General features: G+C 40.8%; 1 protein-coding gene and 1 pseudogene across 2 annotated transcripts in view; both read left to right on the top strand.

Moving 5' to 3' along the window:
• LOC108412011 (NACHT, LRR and PYD domains-containing protein 12-like) overlaps positions 1-9,625 on the top strand; it is a 31,068-nt gene extending 21,443 nt beyond the window's left edge. For both annotated transcript variants that reach the window (XM_017683851.2, XM_037533766.1), the window contains exons 11-19: positions 1,348-1,521; positions 1,690-1,863; positions 2,376-2,549; positions 4,887-5,060; positions 5,272-5,445; positions 6,179-6,352; positions 6,445-6,618; positions 7,063-7,109; positions 8,813-9,625. In XM_017683851.2, the coding sequence (XP_017539340.2) occupies positions 1,348-1,521; positions 1,690-1,863; positions 2,376-2,549; positions 4,887-5,060; positions 5,272-5,445; positions 6,179-6,352; positions 6,445-6,618; positions 7,063-7,109; positions 8,813-9,372 (1,825 nt within the window). In that variant the 3' untranslated portion in view covers positions 9,373-9,625. The remainder of the gene's footprint in view (positions 1-1,347; positions 1,522-1,689; positions 1,864-2,375; positions 2,550-4,886; positions 5,061-5,271; positions 5,446-6,178; positions 6,353-6,444; positions 6,619-7,062; positions 7,110-8,812) is intronic.
• A 5,107-nt stretch (positions 9,626-14,732) lies between these two features.
• Positions 14,733-21,451, top strand: LOC108412007 (annotated as a pseudogene).
• The last annotated feature ends 725 nt before the right edge of the window (positions 21,452-22,176 follow it).

Genomic DNA, 22,176 nt, shown 5'->3' on the forward strand with positions numbered 1-22,176 from the left:
TCTTGCCCAAGGACTCTTATTGGTATAGTGTATGGTGTTTGCCCAGGTGGGGATTGAACCCCAGTCTACAGTGTAGAAGGCAACCCACTTACCCACTACACTACCAACCACCACCATCCATAACATCAACAGTATCAAATCAAATGTATTTGTAGCGCTTTTTACAACGGATGTTGTCACAAAGCAGCTTCACAGAATTCCAGAAAAGACAGAGTTTTAACAAGAATGTAAAGAATTTTTAAAAAACCCTGGTGGGCAAGCCAGGGGCAACAGTGGCAAGGGAAAACTCCCTCAGAGCTGAGGAAGAAACCTTGGGAGGAACCAGGCTCACCAGGGGGGACCCATCCTCCTCTGGCCCAACTACCTACAAGTGATTATACTATTAATATTAACAGTAGTATTAGTAGTAGTAACAGCTAGGAGTCTATGAGAACATCCGTGTAGGGTGGGCAGCTAGTCCAAGGTAGGTGGTGGTAGCTGGGGCGTGGGCAGCTGGTCTGAATTGGGTAGCAGGAGATTATATAACAGTAGCATTATATATGCATATGGCATTATGTCTGTGGTCACTGGCAGCTTTGTAAAAAGAAAACAAGTAATTTTTACTAGTAGTTATTAATATTTGAAGTACACTTATATCACTGGTTTATTATTGATATTATGTAGCATGCTACACACTGACTGGCCACTTTATTAAAACCACCTTCTTGTTTCTACACTTATATTCTATTTTACCAGCTCTACTAGCCATAGAGGTAGACTTTGTAGTAATACATTTACTTATTAATTCTCCATCTGTTTCTCTGCATAATGTGTAGCCCTCCCCTTCACAGGACCACCACAGAGTAGGTATTACTTGGGGGTGGATCATTCTCAGCACAGCAGTGACACTGACATGGTGTTAGTGTGTCTGTGCGTTGAACTGGTATGAGTGAACTCTATTAGACTCTCCTACCTTGTTGGTCCATCTTGTAGAGATAAAGCCAGAGACGATAGCTCACTTGCTGATTCTCAAGACGTTGTTGGCTGGATATTTTTGGTTGGTGGGCTATACTCAGTCCAGCCGTGATACTGAAGTTTTTAAAACTCTAGCACCACTGCAATGTCTGATCCACTCGTTATAGCATAACACTAACATGCAGCCACCACCATGTCAGGTCACTGCAAGGAGGTGGTTTTGATGAAGGTGGTTTTTGGTAGTTTTGACTGAAATGGCCAGTCAGAGTATATTATATATATGCTTCTAGAATACAGGAACGGTATGATTTTAGAATAGTATTAATATGTTTATGTATATGATGTTTACTCTAATTTGGTTGAAGAGTGACACTATGCTGTCTTCTTCTGCAGACTTGCTGGCTGTAATCTGTCCACAAGCTTCTGTGAAGTACTAACATCAGCTCTACAATCAGCAAATTGTCCCCTGAAAGAACTGGATGTCAGTAACAACATCCTGCAGGATGCAGGAGTGGAGCTTCTTGTTGATGGACTGAAAAGTTCCAACTGCAACCTGGAGATTCTAAGGTGAACTTTCTTTCCCTGTATGCATGCCCTACATAGCATAACATCACCCCTACATTGTTGCTACTGGTGGCGGTGACCATTAATTTAAGGTTTTCATAGGTCTATATTTTTTTTTCTTCATTGGGGTTGTTGTTTTCTGATGACTTTTTTTTTGCATTGCATTTGCAGACTGGCTGGGTGTAATCTCACCAAAAACTCCAGTGAAACTCTCACCGCCGTTCTGAAAACAGCAAATTCCAGCCTAAAAGAACTGGACATTGGTTACAACATCCTACAGGACTCAGGAGTGGAGTTGCTCTCTGATGGACTGAAGAGTTCAGCTTGTAAACTGGAGATCCTAAGGTGAGCGTTCAATGATTTTTTCATGAGTAATAACATAAACATTATAAAGTCAACTTTATATTTCTTCCAGTTAGCTGCAAGCCATTGTAGGTTCTAATAAAAAATGACAGGCATTATTCTGCATGATCGGATTACCAATTGCAAAATGGCATAAACAAACAGCCAGCTGGTGGTGTGATCATTTGAAGATCAGGAAAACCTGTTCATTCAAAGTTAAATGGAGAAGACAGCAATCAAGTTATTATCCAACCAAATGGTCAAGTGAGACCTCCTGGATGACACTAAGCATGCTACTTCTTGTTCCTATATCATACAGTATCTTAATTCTTCATTTATAAATGTTATCTCACTTATCATATATTTTTGTTGTCACCCCAGTAAGCTGTATTGCCTATTCGTTTTCTAGTGCAGTTGTGAAGTAATTTTGTAAAGTCTCCAGAATTTTGTCATTTTGTTAAGATGCCATTACCCGAGTAGTCTTTAATCAGACTGTGTATTCTCTGCCATTGTAGACTGCCTGGCTGCAATATCACCGTAAAGTCTTGTGAAATACTAACATCAGCTCTACAATCAGCAAACTCCAGCCTGAAAGAACTGGACCTCAGTAACAACTTTCTGCAAGATACAGGAGTGGAGCTGCTGTCTGCTGGACTGAAGAGTTCATACTGTAAAATCGAGATACTCAGGTGTGTTTTCTGTGAATCTTGAATGATAATGAATACAATTTTTCTTCCTGAGACCTGAATGCTGATTTAACATAGATTATGTCTGTAGTGCCACTAATGTGGCAGAAATGAGATAAATATGATGATGGAGGTGTCACAACAGAGTGCACCAAAGCATAGTGATGCTTAAAAGAAGACACAATCAAAGAAATCGGTAAAATATAGATCAAAGCTGAAAAGGTGATCAGAATTCATCATAGTAATAGTAGTAAAGTGACAAAATCATTGTGTTGCTAATGTTATTGATGTTTCGCCCTTTTTTGCTCAGTATAACATTCTGTATGCACCATATATACAGTTGTAAGAAAAGGTCTGCGAAATCAGTTTTTCTGCATAAATGGTTTCTAAAATGTAACCGAATACCTGAATAGTCTTAATGCAAAAATTCAGCCTTATTTAAAAAAACTTATTTAAAAAGATCTTTTACTTGCCCAGGTTCTGCTGTGTCACAAGGTGGCTACAGTTGAGTTAAAATAAGTAACCAAATGCAAAATCCAAATTATTGTCCTGTTAGCTTAATATTATGAATTTCAATGAATTTTCAATGAAATTTTACTTACTTTTTATGTTTATTTTTGTTTCTCATCACGAATGCTACTCATGGTAAAGCAGTAATGTCTTAAAAAGGGTAGTCACTCAAAGCTTTTGCACATTAGTGACAGTGGCTTTTATTCGGATTTACAGGAAAAGATTTTTGCCAATCCAATTGAATATATTCCAATTATAGAATAAGACTTGAGTTGTTTATATGCACCATGCTCAACAATCCGATGGAATATCCCCTCTGAAATTACACCCATGTGTAGAGTGCCACTTAGTGTAGACGTTACCATGACAACAAGCATCACGTGAGTCCAGTCAGAGTGAGACGAGCAGCAGTGTGTTTTACGCTGGCGCACACGTGTTTTTAATTACTTTAAAATGATGTCAGACTTAGGAAAACATCCATCACATGTACTCCACAGGAAGACGTCGTGCTCTGAGACACCCATCTCACCACCTCTTTTAAAGTTCAAAGAATAAACTTTGTCTCCTCTGCACTCCAGTTTGTGCTCCCACCACGTTGAACACACATGCGCAGAATATACTTAAACTTTCCGATTGGGAATGTAATTGGATACAGCCATTTTAGATGGTTGTTATTCTCTTATTTAACGGATGATTTACAGGATTACCCACCTTGTTCAGTTGGATAAAAACTATATTCTGAATGGCCTCAATTGGACTACACTAGTGTTTACATGGACGTATTCTATTCTGATTGAGCTATCCATCCATCCATCCATCCATCCATCCATCCATTATCTTCCGCTTCTCCGGGGTTCGGGTCGCGGGGGCAGCATCCTAAGCAATGAGGCCCAGACCTCCCTTTCCCCAGCCACTTCCACTAGCTCTCCAAGGGGGATTCCGAGGTGCTCCCAGGCCAGCTGGGCGATATAGTCACGCCAGCGTGTCCTGGGTCTTCCCCGGGGTCTCCTCCCAGGTGGACTTGCCTGTGACACCTCCCGAGGGAGGCGTCCAGGAGGCATCCTAACCAGATGCCCGAACCACCTCAGCTGACTCCTCTCGTTGTGAAGAAGCAGCGGCTCTACTCCTGGTCCTGGATGACCGAACTTCTCACCATATCTCTAAGGGAGAGTCCAGACACCCTGTGGAGGAAACTCATTTCGGCCGCTTGTATTCGTGATCTTATTCTTTCGGTCATTACCCAAAGCTCATGACCATAGGTGAGGGTGGGAACGTAGATCGACCGGTAAATCGAGAGCCTTGCCTTATGGCTCAGCTCTTTCTTTACCACAACAGACCGGTAAAGAGCCCGCATCACTGCTGACCCAGCACCAATTCGCCTGTCAATCTCCCGCTCCCTTGTACTATCACCCGTGAACAAGACCCCGAGATACTTGAACTCCTCCACTTGAGGCAAGAGCCTATCCCCGACCCAGAGAGAGATTGAGCTATTAGTTGGATAATTAATGAATTATCAGGTTGCAAGTAAATGTGGCTACTGTGTGCTCAAAAGGATGAACATCAACTATAAATCTGCTGTCCTACGAGTGCACACCTCCTGACTAAAGTCACGTACATTCAAAATCACATTTACTCTAGCTTTAGGTTTGAAACCATGGAAACCAAGGCATGGATCTGTGCTCAACAAAGCTGTGAAAGTCAAAGTTAACCAAGCATTGATGCAGTGCTTCAAAGTAAAGTCTGTTGGTTTTTTAACATGTTCTGCACCTTTAATATGAAGAGAAACATCACTAACCTTTTGTTTCTTTGTACCATATTTACTCTTTGCAGACTAGCTGGTTGTAAACTGTCCACGAGCTCCTGTCAAATCCTCTGTTCTTCTCTAAAATCAGCAAACTCCCTGCTCAAAGAATTAGATCTTAGTAACAATGACCTGCAGGATTCAGGAGTGGACCTGCTCTCTGCTGGACTGAAGAGTTCACACTGTAAACTGGAGAAGCTCAGGTAAGCTTTTGGGCAGCATAGACTTCTATGATTATTACCCTTGTAGCCATCTAAACTTCAGGCACCAAACATGTGCTGGGGTAAGAGAATGTGTGTGTATGTATGTATCTATTTTAGATTTTGATGCACGTGTTTAAGGTGCTTAATAAAGTTTATCTCAAACAATCTCATACTCTTTTACAGTGCTAATTTTTTTCCTTATTATCTGTAGATTGTCTGGTTGCTTGGTAACAGAGAAGGGCTGTTCTTTTTTGGATTCAGCTCTAAAATCAAACCCCTCACACCTGAAAGAACTGGATCTGACCTACAACCAACCAGGAGACTTGGGAGTGAAGCTACTCTCTGCTAGACTGGAGGATCCACACTGCAAACTACAGAGTCTTAGGTATCTACAGTGGGGTCCAAAAGTTAGAGATCATGTTGAAAATCTGTGTTTTTCGTTTAAACTGAAAATAAACAACAGAAAGGTTAGAATATTAAAAGCAAAGAAGTTACATGAAACGAAGAAGGAATATTACAGATTCTGCACTGTTTCTAGTTTACTACTCAAATTTAGTCAAGTTCATGTTTATGTTAAGCCTTTGAACAAAAAGATCCCATTTTTCTTCCTTCCATTGTAGCGATGACTCAGGTGGATTTGATCTACTTATCAGAAGCTTTTGCATTTAGACTGGTGGAGCTCAAACTCATGTTAAAATTTCAAAGATTCCAATTTCCCTCAAGTTGGTTTGCTGTTAATGTCATTTGTAATAAAAAAAAACCTTTGGATTAAATTAGAAAAGAATGCAAAGAATGTTAGAAAATAGAATAGAAAAGAATGTTCACTTGTGTCTATGCGTCTATTTTGGCTCCTTTATATTTTCTATGTAAATGTGAATTGTTCATTCATTCATATTTTGAATTGAACGTTTCATAAAAAAACAGAAGCATAAAATCTATGCTTGATACATGAATGTGTCTTCTTGCAAATTCTAATCAAGCATTAATATTTTTGTTGTTTGTGAGAAATGTCATCTTGCCCCTCTACCTCCAGCTTAGGGGGGTGTGTGTGTGATTTGTTTTTATTCCACACTCTCTGACTGCAGTACTTTGAATTGTATTGTCTCACATTTTTGCAGACTAGCTGGCTGTAATCTCACTACGGATTCTTGTATAACACTTGCATCAACTCTGCAATCTGAAAACTCTACTCTGAAAGAGCTGGATATCAGTACCAATGACCTGCAAGATTCAGGAGTGGAGCTGCTTTCTGCTGGGCTGAGGAGTCCACACTGTAAACTGGAGATACTCAGGTGAAGTTCAGTTTTGCAAAAGTGCTGCCCTGTTTTTCTTTAATTCATGTTTGTCCCTCTGAAATTTCCCTCTGTTTCAATCTTTTCTGCAGATTATCAGGCTCCTTGGTGACAGAGGAAGGCTGTTCTTTTTTGACTTCAGCTCTAAAATCAAACCCCTTGCACCTGAAAGAACTGGACCTGTCTTACAATAACCCAGGGGAGTCAGGAGTGAAGCTACTCTCTTCTAGATTGGAGGATTCACACTGCGGACTGCAAACACTGAGGTATGTGGGTCTGTGAGTATATAAGTACACATGTATGTAAGCGACAGTTCCTGAAGAAGAAACTAGGGCCTGCAATACAATGAAAAGCACTTGAAATTAATTACAAAATGTCCAAAAAATAGCTACATTATGTGCTACATAAACAGTGGAGGCCAAAGTACCCAGAAAATCTTAATGTATGTTTGACCTAAAACATAACAGCTCCACTAAAACAATAACAGGAGAAAAGCTACTACCAGTAACAATGTTAACACGATTGTAGCACATTTGGTGTTTTGTTTATAGGTTCACTGTTAATTGGACGTGCTAGTTCAGATACTTCTATGATAACAAAACATGGTACCAAGAATTGAATACTAAACATAAAAAACTTACATTAAAATGCAAAACAATAAAATCTGCTGACTCAGAGCGCCATGCTAAAATCTGTACTTTTTTGTTTAGGATGGAGCATGGAGGGAAGATCAGGATCAAACCAGGCTTAAGAAAATGTAAGATCACCTTCTTTAATGTAAACACACACATACTCACACTACATCTTAAATTTAATCATGATTCAATTCTACTTGAATATACTGAATGCTTAGTGGATCAATTATTCACAGAGAATTGGAATAATACAGGCAATAAAAAAAAACAATACAGCTTTTTAAAGTTGAAGTTTGAAAGCCCACTAGCCTTCTATTGAACAAAAATGAACACTAGAGCTGTACGACATGAACAAAACATTATTGTGATTAAAGTGATACATAGAGTGATTGCTATCAGCAGTGAGAATATTAAAATGTATTGATGAGCCAGTAATGTGTAACGGGGAGCGAGGAGGCGGGCAAATCCAGGATCATCGTCGTAACAGTCCAGGTTCAAGTAGCCAATACGGAGAGATCGGGGGGCAGACATGACAGACACCAGAATTCAACAGAACATCCAACACAGCAGATAAACAACTAACATTCATCAAACAAAGACCAGCACTAGACTAATGAAAACACAGGGCTTAAATACAAGAGGGCTAACGAGGGTTCACAAGACACAGCTAGAAACACATGAGAATAATCAGGGGAGGAGTTACCAAAACAAGGGGCCAGACTAGGAAACCAAAACAAATGCATGTTGAAGATCAAAACACAACAGGAACACATGGACAGGACTGGGAGGGGCCAATCGTGACATAATGTGGCATCTAGCTTTCATTGTTTTGACCAAAATAATCTACGTTTTTGGGTTACATGAATGCCTCAATTCATCCAAATACTCACGGAAATCACCTGCACTGTGATCATGATGCTCTCAGTGCACAGTGAAAAACTGTAACGCGGAGCGATGAGGCGGACGAATGTGTGGAGGTAAACGACTTTTATTAAGGGCAAATCCAGGGTTGTGGTCAAAACGGTCCAGGGTCAAAGAGCCAATATGGACAGATCGGGGTTCAGACATGACAAACTATAGACAGATTCAAACAGGGCAAGAACATACAACAAAGACCGATACATTCATACAAAGACCGGCAAACACTAAGGGCAAACACAGGGCTTAAATAACAAAGGGTAACGAGGGACAGGTGAACACAATCGGGGCGGAGCAACCAAACAGGGGGCAGGACTTAAAACAAAACAAACGCACATGGAGTGGGAGGAGCCAATCGTGACAAAAACACTATAAAAACAGTGCTGAAAGAATCACTGGTTATTTGCCTTTGGTGATATTAGACTTTTTTAATGATTTCTGTGAAATAAAAAAATGCATGTCTTTTTTATTATTAATTAGTTTTTAGTCTTATATTCAAACATTGCAAGTATTGTAGTTATACTCTTATTTCATTTGTAAGTTTTGGTTGAAAACAAAAAGAATTCAATTCTTAAAATGCCCACTTTAAAATTCTGAATTAATTTTTCTCCATGGTATCTGCGCAGATACAGCCAAACTAACTCTGCTATTGGTTAGGTAAAACATATGGTAATGTTTATAAGAAGCTTCCAATAAAACATGGATGTTATATGAGTTTTAGGCTTCTGTGGATAATCAAGAAAATCAAAAATGTTATTGTGAATCGCTGTTAACGCTACCGTATTGCAACCTTTACTGAATACTATTATAATTCTAACATTCCAAAAGTGATTTTACAACCAAAGTACACCTTTGACTATAAATGCTGAAGATATCCTGTTCTTTAATCTTTCTTCCTTGCCTGCAGATGCCTGTGAACTCACACTGGACCCAAACACGGTACACACAGATCTTGCTCTGTCCGAGGGGAACAAAAAGGTGAAGTCTGTGAGAGAGCCGCAGGTGTATCCTGACCATCCAGAAAGATTTGATATCTGGTTGCAGGTGCTGTGTAAAGAGAGCGTGTCAGGACGCTGTTACTGGGAGGCTGAGTGGGGTGGGAGGGGAGCTGCTATAGCAGTGACTTACAAAGGAATCAGCAGGAAAGGAGGCGGGGATGACTGTCGGTTTGGATATAATGATAGATCCTGGAGGCTGTACTGCACTAATTCAGCTGGGACAAGCAGCTACTCTGTGTGGCACAATAAGAAAATCACTGACCTACCTGCCCCCACTCCTAGCTCCAACAGAGTAGGAGTATATTTGGACTGGGCAGCCGGCATTCTGTCTTTCTACAACGTCTCCCCAGACACAGACACACTGACCCACATGCACACATATCATTCTAAATTCACCGAGCCCCTCTATGCAGGATTTTGGATCGGTTTTGACTCTTCGGTATGTGTTTTAGATCAAATAGCTTCCTGAGGTTCCTGCTCTTCTCGTACCAATACAGTTCTTTGCGAAAAGACCACCACTGCAAGTATTTGTCCTCTGCTACTAAGCATTCACTCAGTGTGGAGCATCCAACCAAAATGCATGAGTATGTCTTATTATCAGTTTTCAATTCCGATTTGAGACACTGTCGTATCTTCTTCTTCTTTCGGCTGCTCCCTTTAAGGGTCGCCACAGCGGATCATCTGCCTCCATCTTGCCCTATCCACTGCCTCCTCTACTTTCACACCAACCATCTCCATGTCCACCTTCACTACATCCATAAACCTTCTCTGAGGTCTACCTCTTCTCCTTCTACCCGGCAGCTCCATCTCCAACATTCTTTGCCCAATCTATCCACTATTCCTCCTCAACACATGTCCAAACCATCTCAACCTGGCCTCTCTGGCTTTATCTCCAAACTGCTCCACCTTCACTGTCCCTCTGTCCATCCTTGTCACTCCCAACGAAAATCTTCATCTCCGCCACCTCCAGCTCAGCCTCCTGTCTTTTAGACAGAGCCACAGTCTCCAAACCATCCACAGTCTCCAAACCATAAAGACACTGTTGTATGTGGTACTGAAATCCGATCTGTATCCGATCTGTAGCAATGCGACTGAGTCTGAAAACCCAGATTGGAATTCATGTGGCTTTTACATCAATCCAACTGGACATTCGTCATAATTTCATGCTGCTGAGACTTCATAAACATTTAGGCTGAAACTTATCCAAAACTCTCTGCGTTCGAAGAGATTTTAAAAGAAATGACTGAACGACGCCATAGGAGACCAAGGCTCCAGTGTCAAGGAAAAGTCTAAAAGCAAACTTTAAAGAAACTGAGGACGCCAACCAAAGAGGAGACATTTACGTCGAGCTCAAACACGTTCTGCGTGATGAGCCGAGCTGTCAGCCATCGAAACTCGATGAAAAAGATGAAACTGAAAGCTCTGGGAGCGACTGGTGTTTGTTCATAGTCCTGATTGTTTACCTCTGGATGAGCCACGTGAAGCAAAAAGAAGCATGTTTTTTTGCACATGCGGGCCAGTTTGGGAGCGTGATCTGTTCAGACTAATGTTGCAAGTAGAAGATAATGTGAACAGCCAAACAAAAAATCTGATTTGGTTAAAAAAAACAGATTTGGGCCACTTTTACCTGCTGTACGAATGTAGCCTTTCTCCCCTCTGCAACCCCTTTGTATTAGTTTTTGACAATGCCTCTCTTTTTTGTTATTTTTGCCCACAATGTCGCCAAACATTGGCAAACTGGCTCTCAGGTACTTTCTCAAATACATATGAAGCACCATCACATCTTTTCAAACTGCTACTTATGCACCCGTATTGAATAGCTCCTACTTCTGTCAGTTCTATAACTGCTAATTCTGTTGCCTAGCATCGAGCTGTGTGATGGGGCTATCCTACCCACCCAGAGAGGGGACAGTTATGCTCTCTTGGACAAAGATGACTGTGGCATTGCTGAGGATTGAGCCCCCTGGCTATGCTACTCCTTCATTCTACAGTAATGTTTGTAAAACTTTTTCAATAGTTGAAAAAGTGCCATAAATAATTCTTGAATCAGCTGGAAGGCCAGAACTTGTGCCAAACTGCTTGTACATTTCACGGATATATTTATTTATCTGTTTATTTTTTTTTTTTTTTCTATGCATATTATGTTTTGTTGCTTTGTTAATATGTTACTTTGTTGTTTTAAATGCTAAGTTATTGCTGTGACCTGTTTTATTAGTACTATTGCAGTTAATAACATCGGGCCTCATTGACCAATCTCGTTCTGAAGAAGAAACTTCTTCAACTCCACTTACACAGTTTCCACGAAGATTCTGCCATTCATCCGTGTGTTCTACACGCACTCAACAGCACAACGGTGCGAAAGACTCTGAGGTTTAGGAACGTCATGCATCGGTCATAGACTTTGGCTTAGGACCTTTTGCAAGAACAAGTTTAGGAAAAAATTATAGGAAGCTATCGGTGAATGAGACCCGTTTTTATAGGTCAAGTCAAGTCAAGAGGCTTTTATTGTCATTCCATCTATGTACAAGTACACAGTGGAGTGAAATTAGGTTCTGTTATATTGCAATTGCTTACTTTTAAAGTGTTTTGAACTGAAATGCCACAGAGTAATTAAGTAGCCTCGTGCTCCATTAAAGGACAGTTGAGCTGTACTTGATTTCTGTACACGGCACATAACACTGTTCAAAAGTAAAACACGTGTGTGTTATGTTTGTTTTATATATATATATATATATATATATATATATATATATATATATATATATATATATGTTAGTTGTATGCTCGTTTTCTGGGCATCTACAGATAAAGTGTGGAAACAAATCCTAAAAAGAAAATGACCCTTTTGTTCTGGAAATTGTTTTGGAGTCTATGTCTTTTGCTTCCAGATATCGTTTGTTTATATTGATTCATATTTTCTTCCATTCCATTGATTCCAATTCCAAAGATATTAAAGCTGTTTAACAGAAACTGGTGAGATGTAATAGTCCTGTTATCAAGTACGAGAGACAACCAACTCCTTACCATAAGATGGTGCTAATGCACCAAACCACCGTTTGCCAACCACCACAAAACCCATAAAGAAGACGCTCAGCAGTCCGTGCTCAGTATTGTTGCAGGGAGAGAAAAAGAGCAGAGCTGTGGAGAGCAGATGGCTGTTTATTTATTTATTTATTTATTTATTTATTTAACAGGGACAGTGCACATTAATCAACATCAATGTAAATGTGCCAGAGTTAGCTAAAAAGCTAATTTTCATCCGTAGTCCCTAGGCAGGTTGTTCTGGGCGGCCAGTGTCAACAGCTCAATGACGTTTACAAAACACCACCCCATATACATATATACATACATACACATACATACACATATACAAACACATAAAATATACATAGTTATCGGTGATTACAGATTTGGTTAGCTTTCAACCATGTCTTCAATTTATATTTAAAAATCAGATAATTTGTGCATGTTCGTAGCTCAGTTGGTAGACTATTCCAGTACTGGCTGGCTCTAATGGAAAAGACTGTTTGTCCAAACTTACTCCGTCTATATTGTACAATACAGTCCCCTCTAGTAAATGCTCTTGTTACCATACTACCCCTACTATCTTTTTGTTTTATAAACTGTCTCAATGGTGGAGGAGCAAGCCCATATAAAATCTTAAACATGAGACAGGCATCCAAGAGATGTTTAAAACTATCAAAACTGAGCAAGTTATACTTTTGTACTATATGACAATGATGATAACTATTAGGCTTCCTGTCTAGTATCTTTAGTGCTTGTTTATAAAGAGATTCAATAGGTTTCAAAATTGACAAACTTGTTTGTGACCAGCTTGTGAAACAATACGTTATATGGGAGACAATCATAGCATGCATAAAAAGTTTGGCTGCCTCTGTTGTTAGATACGGTCTTATGTGCCTGAAATTTGCCAAATTCAATTTAACAGTATTTATCACTTTTTTAACTTGATTTTTAAATGACAAGTTTGAATCTAGAATGATTCCAAGATATTTGGTATCAGATACTAGCTTTAGCTTTTCTCCCCTAACCAGCACATCAGCTTGAATCATTTCTGTCAATTTCTGTGAAAAAAACATGCAAACAGTTTTGTTTATGTTTAAATATAAACATGAATTAGATAGCCAATCAGATATTAAGACCATAGCTGCAGTTAACTCACTTGCAGCTTGCTGTTTGTTTTTAGCATGCACATAAAGAACAGTGTCATCAGCATACATCTGTATATTTACAGATGAGCAAACCGACGGCAGGTCATTAATGTATAAGCTAAATAAAATAGGGCCCAACACTGATCCTTGTGGAACACCAGTATTACAGCTTAAATATGTAGACTGAGTTTTACCAATGCGTACCCTTTGCTTCCTGTTTGATATATATGAGTTCATCCATTTAACAGAGTCAATAGAGAAATTAAAACAAGATAATTTAGACAAGAGTACCTTTAAGTTTAACACTTATTCTCATTGTTTGCATTGTATTCTTCATTGACTCTTGTGGAAATAGCTGGAGAGATGTCTGCTTTTTTGAGAAGAGGGACACAAAATATTTAAGCCGTTCAACACAGAAGCCTGTATCCAGACCTGGCTGAGTAGGTCGATGTTAACTCAGCTCCTGGGCTTGTGTGTTTTCGTTGTTTTCTAATACAGATCACTGGCAATTATAGGTCATTCTCTGATGCTTTGTGTAGGTTTTGGAATATACATATCTGCAAAACAGTTAAAGGATAAATTTATTTTAAAAATATATATTGTCAAACTGTTACAGCTCATACGACAGATTTTTTGAGCTGCTATTTAGCTTATAAGCATTATCCTGTGTGCTTTTTCTCAATTCAGAACCATCAGCCAACTGTGTTCTGCACTGTGGAATTAGACCTCTGCATTTAACCCATCCGTGCAGTGAAACACCCACATAAACGCACACTAGTGAACACACACCCTAGGGGGCAGTAAGCATACTTGCCTGGAGCGGTGGGCAGCCTTATCCAGCAGTTGGGTTTAGGTGTCTTGCTCAAGGGCACTTCTTTCACATGCTGTCGGCTGAGGGGATCGAACCAGCAACCTTCCAGTTAACGTGAAACCTGTGTCCTTGGTCTGCACTGAAAACAATGGTATACTAGCAAATTAACTAACCTGAAATTGACTTACAATGTAATATTTCTCATAAAGATTGGTGCATGAACTCATTTACGCCAGTTAGCAGACGCTCTTACCCAGAGCATCTTACAAAAGGGCTTTGGTGTCCACCCAAAAACAAGAAACAAGAGGCAGGGCTACACCTAGAAAGCAAAGTAGAAAGATACAGAATTAAAATAAAACACAATAAAGTGCAATACAGGTCTTTGCTAAGTGCTGGATTAGCATTCATTTAAATTCTTCATAAACGGATGGGTCTTCAGTTGAGGTCTGAAGATGGTAAAAGACACTTTGGTGTTCTGGCATCAAGTAAAAGTTCATTCCACCACCTGGGCTCCAGGACACAGAGGAGTCTTGATGGTCTTGATGCTTGTCTTCCATGTCTCTTGAGTCTTTATTGTTGGCGGGTCAAGCAGAATAATTACTGGTCAACCAGAATCAGAGCAAGGCTTCTTGCTTCTTCAGACACAATCACCCAAGAGTCCTGGCAAGATCATGGTGAGGACCAAGGATGAATAGCAGCTCAGTCTTGTTAGAATGTTCAAGTGGTGAGCTGCCATCTATGAAGAGATGTCAGCCAGACATGCCAAGATGTGGAAGCCTGAGTGTCAAAAGGTGGGAAGGAAATGATTTTTGGAGTATTATCAGCATAGCAGTGGTAAAAGAAGCCATGAGAGGATATTACATCGCCAACAGAGCAAGTGTGAAGACAATGTCATATTGTACCCTAAAATCACCCGATTTCAGCAAAGACGACTGACTAGACTGATCAGATTTGCTTCATACTTTCAGGAGGTCATTGTGCCCAATATTGTGTAACACTGTAGACTTTCTTTTTGTAAGTTAATGTGTTCTTACTTTAGTCTGTCAGAGAGCATTTAACATTTTGAGACAAAGGTCTTGAAGACTGTCATTTATGGTAGTGCAGAATGTTAGTTTTGAGGTGTGAAAGGTAAAAAATAGTTAATACTGACATTAAATTTAGCTTGGATTGAAAATAATGTGCACAGACTCATTAAAGAAATGCGTCTGTTTGTTGGTAACAAATGTTTATTTCAAAAGTATGCGTATGCAGTATGAAACTACTTTTAGGGCACTTTCACACCTAGCCAGTTTAAAAAAAACTGGTATATTGGTTATTTTCATTTTTAGACTTTAAATTTTGCTCAAAATATTGTTGGAATAATGAATTAACCCAGAATCACGAATCAAATCGCTTGCAGAATAGATCATTGTGTCCCTATTAAATATGAATTCTATACAATGATAGTTAGGTGAAAGTTAAAAAAAAAAAAGGTTTCATTTTTTGGCATTCAGTGAAGTAAATTTGAAAGTATGTAGTAAGTAACTTGTGCCCTCATCAAATTCCTGACGAATCAAAGTGCAGAATTTGGGGCGTTTTAACTGTTACAGTGTGAAACCAACTGAATTAAATAACCCAAAACAACCCAAACTCAGGTGTGGACTTTAGAAAACAAACTAGGTTCAAAAACAGCCTTAATGTATTGTTTCAATCGTTGCATGTACCAGTACAATTCAGACTCAGTCATGTTCCTCTGTGAGGGGCAGTGCCCAATAACAGAGACATGTTTGGGTTTTTTTCTTTATCAAGATTTTTTTTTATTTGTACATTATTTTGGCTGCATGATTTTTTCTTCCAGAAAAGAATTATGGCCTGTGGCTAACTCATTAGGAGAAGACAACAATTAAAATCAAATGGCGCCTAGAAGAAGGTCCAGTACTCAGCAAACAGACCCTGATTCCATCCAGCCTAACCCCACAAGAACTCTTCACGCTCAGAGTGTGGAAAGAGTTTTAGCCGACAGTCGTCTTCAGCTCCACCAGCGCATTTACACAGGAGAGAAGCCGTATTCCTGCTCAGAGTGTGGGAAGAGCTTCATCCAGCAGAGCGTTGTCCGACGACACCAGCGCATTCACACAGGAGAGAAGCCGTATTCCTGCTCAGAGTGTGGGAAGAGCTTCATCCAGCAGAGCGTTCTCCGACGACACCAGCGCATTCACACAGGAGAGAAGCCGTATCGGTGTTCAGACTGCGGGAGGAGTTTTAGACAAAGCGGTAACCTCAAAAAACACCAAACAATTCACACAGGAGAGAAACAGAGTAAATACTGAGCGCTGGAAGCACTTCAGGCAACTGAGTAATTTAAGTGGCTGTAACGATTCCCTTTGAGGAGTGAGGACACCAATGCCTCCGATCGACTCCTTCTCTCTGGGCTCTGCCACCTACTGAGGAAAGAGATGGCTATTTGTAGGCTTGCACAAGGCACAGGTGAATGTCATCAGCTACTTAGCCCACCAGTTCAGCCCAGTTGGCTCTCAGTCCTGCATGTGACACTCGGCCTCATCCACAGTGGCCTCTATCCTATGTCAGTGTTTCTCAGCCCTGGTCCTGGTCCTGGAGGCCCACGGCCCAGCATTTTTAGTGTTTGCCCTGCTCTGATAGTGCAGGTGGGCAGTGGGCCTCCAGGACCTGGGCTGAGAAATACTGTCCTGAAGTAAACGGGCTACGCTAACCTGCTGTAGAGTGAGTCTGCAGATTTAGTTTTTTATAAATGGACTACATGGACTTTGGGTGGGGGGAGTAGGAAAATTGAAGTTTCCGTTACCTGAACCGTTTAGAGGTTTTGGTTGAATTCAGTGATGTACACTGTACTTCTTCTCTCTAGTGAAGGCAGTTGTGAGTACTGTTGGATTGCATTGACTACTGATTTTATCATCCATAAATGGCTGCATGTTATTAAATATCTTGTGTCCTTTATGATTAAAGCATGCAGTAGAATGAAATGCTGTCCTACTGTCTAAAAAAGGACTTTCTGAAACTCAATTCTATATACACCTAACAAGAACACCATCCATCCATTTTCTATGCCGCTTCTCCATCTGGGTCGCGTGGGGGTGCTCAATAATTAGAAGGAGTGTCCATACACTTTTGGCCATATAGTGTATATCATCAGCTAAGTAAAGACAGTGAAACACTGTTCCACCATTGTGTACGTTTTTAAACACCTCAGTGTCGCTGCTGGACTGAGAATAGTCCACCAACCAAAAATATCCAGCCAGCAGCGTCCTGTGACCACTGATGAAGGACTAGAGGATGACCAACACAAACTGGGCAGCAGCAGATGAGCTGTCGCCTCTGACTTTACATCTACAAGGTGGACCGACAAGGTAGGAGTGTCTAATAGAGTGGACAGTGAGTGGACACAGTGTTTAAAAACTCCAGCAGCACTGCTGTGTCTGATCCACTCAGAGCAGCGCAACACACACTAACACACCACCACCACCATGTCAGTGTTACTGCAGTGCTGAGAATGATCCACCACCCAAATAGTACACCCTGATCTGTGAGGGTCCATGGGGGTCCTGACCACTGAAGAACAGGGTAACAGGGTATCAGAGAAACAGATGGACTACAGTCTGTAACTGTAGATCTACAAAGTGCAGCTATACAGTAAGTGGAGCTGATAAAGTGGACAGTGAGCGTAGAAACAAGGAGGAGGTCATAAAGTTATGCCTGTCTGGTGTGTAGCACCTTTCATACATTAAAAGTGCAACTCTTAGCTCTTGTGCTTGCAGCTAATTGTTGCTTAAAAGACAATTGGTCATTAAGAGGCTGTGTTTACTCCTCTTCACTTCAAGAATTTTTTTGGTGACCAAATGACATATACATCAAAAATATGTTTGATTTGCATTATTACATCTTAAATGTGTTTATAATTCACCATATCTATATTTAATTGAAGCCTAAACATATATTTTGCAGTTATTACTGTTAGGAGGCAATAAAATAGTAATCTTGACAGATAATTTACAGAGAAGGTCAAACAGTGTTTACATGGGTTAGTATCTTAAAATAGCACAGCTCTTTGATAGAGTCTGCTGAGAGAGATGGTGGAGAGCAGTCCAGCTTCAGGCTCTGAGAGACATGCCGACCCACACCTTCTGTATACCAGAAGGTGGCGGTGAAGCACCAAATCATTGTTTCCCAGCTGCCATTGAACCCAAGAAGAAGGAGAACATCAGCAGTCCCTGCTCACTGTTGATGGAGGCAGGGAAACAGGGGCTGAGCTGGAGAAAGTAGTGCTTTGTAGTGCAGAGTAGTGCTCTGATCAATACTTATTAACATTGTTGTGTTGTTTTTATTGATCCTTGCAGAAGTGCCTGGAGAGATGTTTGCTTTTCGTGGGATGCAATACATGTAAGCCAACCAACACAGGAGCAGCCTTCATCCAGACCTGGCTGAGTAGGTTGATGTAACTCCCAGCTCTTCTGCTTGTGTGTATAGTTATGAACATGTTTTCCTAGCTGGGTTTGAATGAATGTTTTATTGTTTTGATAGTTCTTAGTGAAGATTTGAAGATGCAAAGTAATGTGTTATCTATGGAGCCCCGCTGGGGACAGCCCGTATAAATAAAATAATGCGTGGCCACAAGTTAGTAAAGCTGGGGACAAGACGGTAATGTGTGGCCATGACTTAGTAAAACATGGGAATGAGATGATGGCTTACTAAGTCATGGCCATGAATCAGGATCTCGTTCCTATGCTTTACTAATCATCTCATTCCCACGCCTTACTACTTTATTTATACGGGATGTCACCAGCGGGGCTTCGTAGTTATCTCCTGATCTTTTGTGTTTTTACTAAGTCCTTCATTATCATGTTACATTGCACAGAAAATTCCTTAATGAAAAGATTGCAAAAAGAGATCATGCCATATATGCACAAGTATCTGTGAGACACATATAAAATGTGCAGTTGTTGTCCAAATGCTGTGGGAATATAGCAGCTGATTTGAAGTACTTCATGTCCCTCGTGAAGATCTGTAGTCAATGGCGACTAGATTAAGTGAGTGTGTTTGCATGCACCGAATTATCCGATCATAATCGGATTTCTGCACTTATCCGATTATTCAAATGGTGATGTAAACACCAAACTCCGATCTAGAAATCCAATTGAGAAATCCGATAAAGAGAGCTGGACTCAGATTTCTCAGTGCATGTAAATTCTTACTCTGATTTCTTTCGGAATTCTCAGTCTGTGCATGAGTGGTACCAGAAAAAAGCAAGCAGCGTTGCCGTGAAATGGCAGCAAAACACTTTTGGAGTGACGCTGAAACCAAAGACAATATAAAGGATTTAGATCTTCTTCTTGTAAGGTAAAGTGGCGTGATGTTCTAACAAAAAGGTCATGGCATGGAGTTCAAGTTTCATATTATGTCATGTCTTCTTCTGTGAGTTTATTGGCTGGTTGCAAAGAAATATTCCGATACCATTTTTGGTTTTCCATTATTTGATTACTCGAGCATGTAAACGTGTTGATCGGATTACAGACAAAAGCTGTTGTTGGATTATTAAGTACATGTAAATGTACATGCATTCAATAAGAGGTTGCACCAGCAGTCTTTTATGGTGGGGAGTGAGAACCATTCAAGAACCTGTTGGCCTGATTTTTCACAAATATCCTGGAAGCCGTATCCTTAATCTGTCACTCACTCTCCACATTTCAAATAGACTGTGGTGGGGTCCGTAAGATACGGGATGAAATATTTGTCCAAACCAGATGGTAGCTTCACAAAATTTCTTAAATTTGTTTTGAATTTATTACATGAAGAGACTCTTACTAGTCCTACAAATGGGAAAGCCATCTGTGCAGTGAAACACCACATACACACTACTGAGGACACACTCTAGAAGGCAGTGAGCACACTTGCCCGGAGCAGTGGGCAGTCCTATCCACAGCATTTGGGGAGCAGTTTGGGGTTAGGTACCTTGCTCAAGGGCATTTCAGTCACATGTTGTCAGCTCTGGGGATCAAACCAGCAAGCTTCCGGTCACAGGGCTGGTTCCCTAACCTCTAGCCCATGATTGCTATGTATGATTCCCAACGATTTTGTTGTACATTTGTTCAATGTCTTTTTTTTCTGTTTCTTCTCTAGAAAAATATAGTGTCCTGTTGCAAGTGCATCAGGAAAAGACTATCACAATGCCAAAATCCAGAGAAATTAAATCAGAGGACACATCTACAACAAGCACTTCTGATCCTGCCCCCACTAATGCATCTCACAGCCTGACACAGACAGATACAGGCAAGAAAAGGGTTCAACTTACTCAAAATAATCTCCAGCTACACCAGCTCGTTCACACAGGAGAGAAACCTTACTCCTGCTCGGAGTGCGGGAGGAGTTTTACTCGACAGAGATACCTACAAACACACCAGCGCATTCACACAGGAGAAAAACCGTATCACTGCACAGACTGTGGGAAGAGTTTTACTAGATTAAGTAGTCTAAGACTCCACCAGAGCACTCACAAAACAGAGAAACCGTTTTCCTGCTCAGACTGTGGGAAGAGTTTTATTCAGCAGAGTCTACTTCAACGACACATGCGCGTTCACACAGGAGAGAAGCCGTACTGCTGCTCAGAGTGTGGGAAGAGGTTTAAAATACAGAGTACTCTCCAACTGCACCAGCACATTCACACAGGAGCAAAGCCGTATCAGTGCTCAGAGTGTGGGAAGAGTTTTAGAGACAGAGGGAACCTTAAAGCTCACCAGCGCATCCACACTGGAGAGAAACCGTATTCCTGTTCGGAATGTGGGAAGAGGTTCAATCGACAGAGCAATCTCCAAACACACCAGCGCATCCACACTGGAGAAAAGCCATATTCCTGCTCGGAGTGCGGGAAAAGCTTTAATCTACACAGTACTCTTTTGATACACCAGCGCATTCACACAGGAGACAAGCCGTATTTCTGCTCAGAGTGTGGGAAGAATTTTAGCGGTAACCTCATGAGACACCAGCGCATTCACACTGGAGAGAAGCCGTACCGGTGCCCAGAGTGTGGGATGCGTTTTAGAGACAGAAGTAACCTTAAAACACACCAGCACATTCACAAAAGAGAGAAGACGTATCAGTGTTCAGAATGTGGGAAGAGTTTTAGACAAAGGGCTAACCTTACAAGACACCAGCGCACTCACAGAGGAGAGAAACCGTATCAGTGCTCAAAGTGTGGGAAGAGCTCCAGGCAGTTGAGCAATTTGAAGACACACAAGTGCTGCCAGTCGGAAGGTGAACACCTGTGACACTTATCAAATCAAAAAACCTTTTCGTTGTCAGTTCTTTTAACCTTAACTTCAGTGATGTATCCTGTATTCCTGTAATTCAGTAGTGAAGGCAGTTGGTAGTACTGTTGAAAAAAGAGGCCCTGACTTTATCTCCCTTGTTTGAGTTGTATGTTTAGTTATCTGTTGATTGAGTGATTGCATATAACAATATATGTATAATAATCTTTTCAGTACTGAGAGCATGTTAAACGTGTATCATTTATTTTACGTGTGATTTATGATTAAAGCATGCCATGGAATGGAAAACATTTCTAAAGCTCTTTCCTCTATAACAAAGGCTCCAATTGCCAAGTGTCCATGAGCCAGGGGGGTATTCCACAAAGCAGGATTTGTCAGCCAGATACCCTAAGGCCAAGGATGGATGAGGACTGTCCAAAGGGAATGTCCCTCTGCTCTTTTCATATTGGACAGGCTTGACTTTGGGCTTAGGTTATCTAGCTAAACTGAGTAATCCTGCTTTGTGGAACATCGCCCTGGTGGTCACCTCCAAGGGAGTGCTGGTTAAAAAAAGGGAAAAAAAATTTGGAATTTATTCCAAGTATGACTTTTGACTACATAACATGTACACCAATGTAAGTGTGTGTTAGTGTTTTTAGCAATTGTTCTCTCACAGCAAACCACAGCTATTACTACTATTACTACTACTCCTAGTAATAATAATAACGACAGACCTCATGGCGTGCCAGGTAGAGAGCACCGAGCTGGGGCTTAGAGAGAAGGGAAGCGAGGTCAGCGGAGGGCAGGAAGATACTGTGAAGAAATTGGTCCAGGGAGTCCAGGGGAAGAGCATGGGTGGGCCGCGAAGCATGAGTGACCGGGGGATGGCCCACACCTATAGCCTTGTTGAAGAGTAATCTCTAACAAAAACTTGTGGTAGAGTGGAGCGGTGCCGCTTCCCCACATAAAGGTAAGCTGAAGAAATACCTGAACTGCAGCAGTCAATAGGGCAATTAGATTAGACAGTTAGCCTC

The sequence above is a fragment of the Pygocentrus nattereri genome, chromosome 2 (genome assembly GCF_015220715.1).
Source record: "Pygocentrus nattereri isolate fPygNat1 chromosome 2, fPygNat1.pri, whole genome shotgun sequence".
NCBI lineage: Eukaryota > Metazoa > Chordata > Actinopteri > Characiformes > Serrasalmidae > Pygocentrus > Pygocentrus nattereri.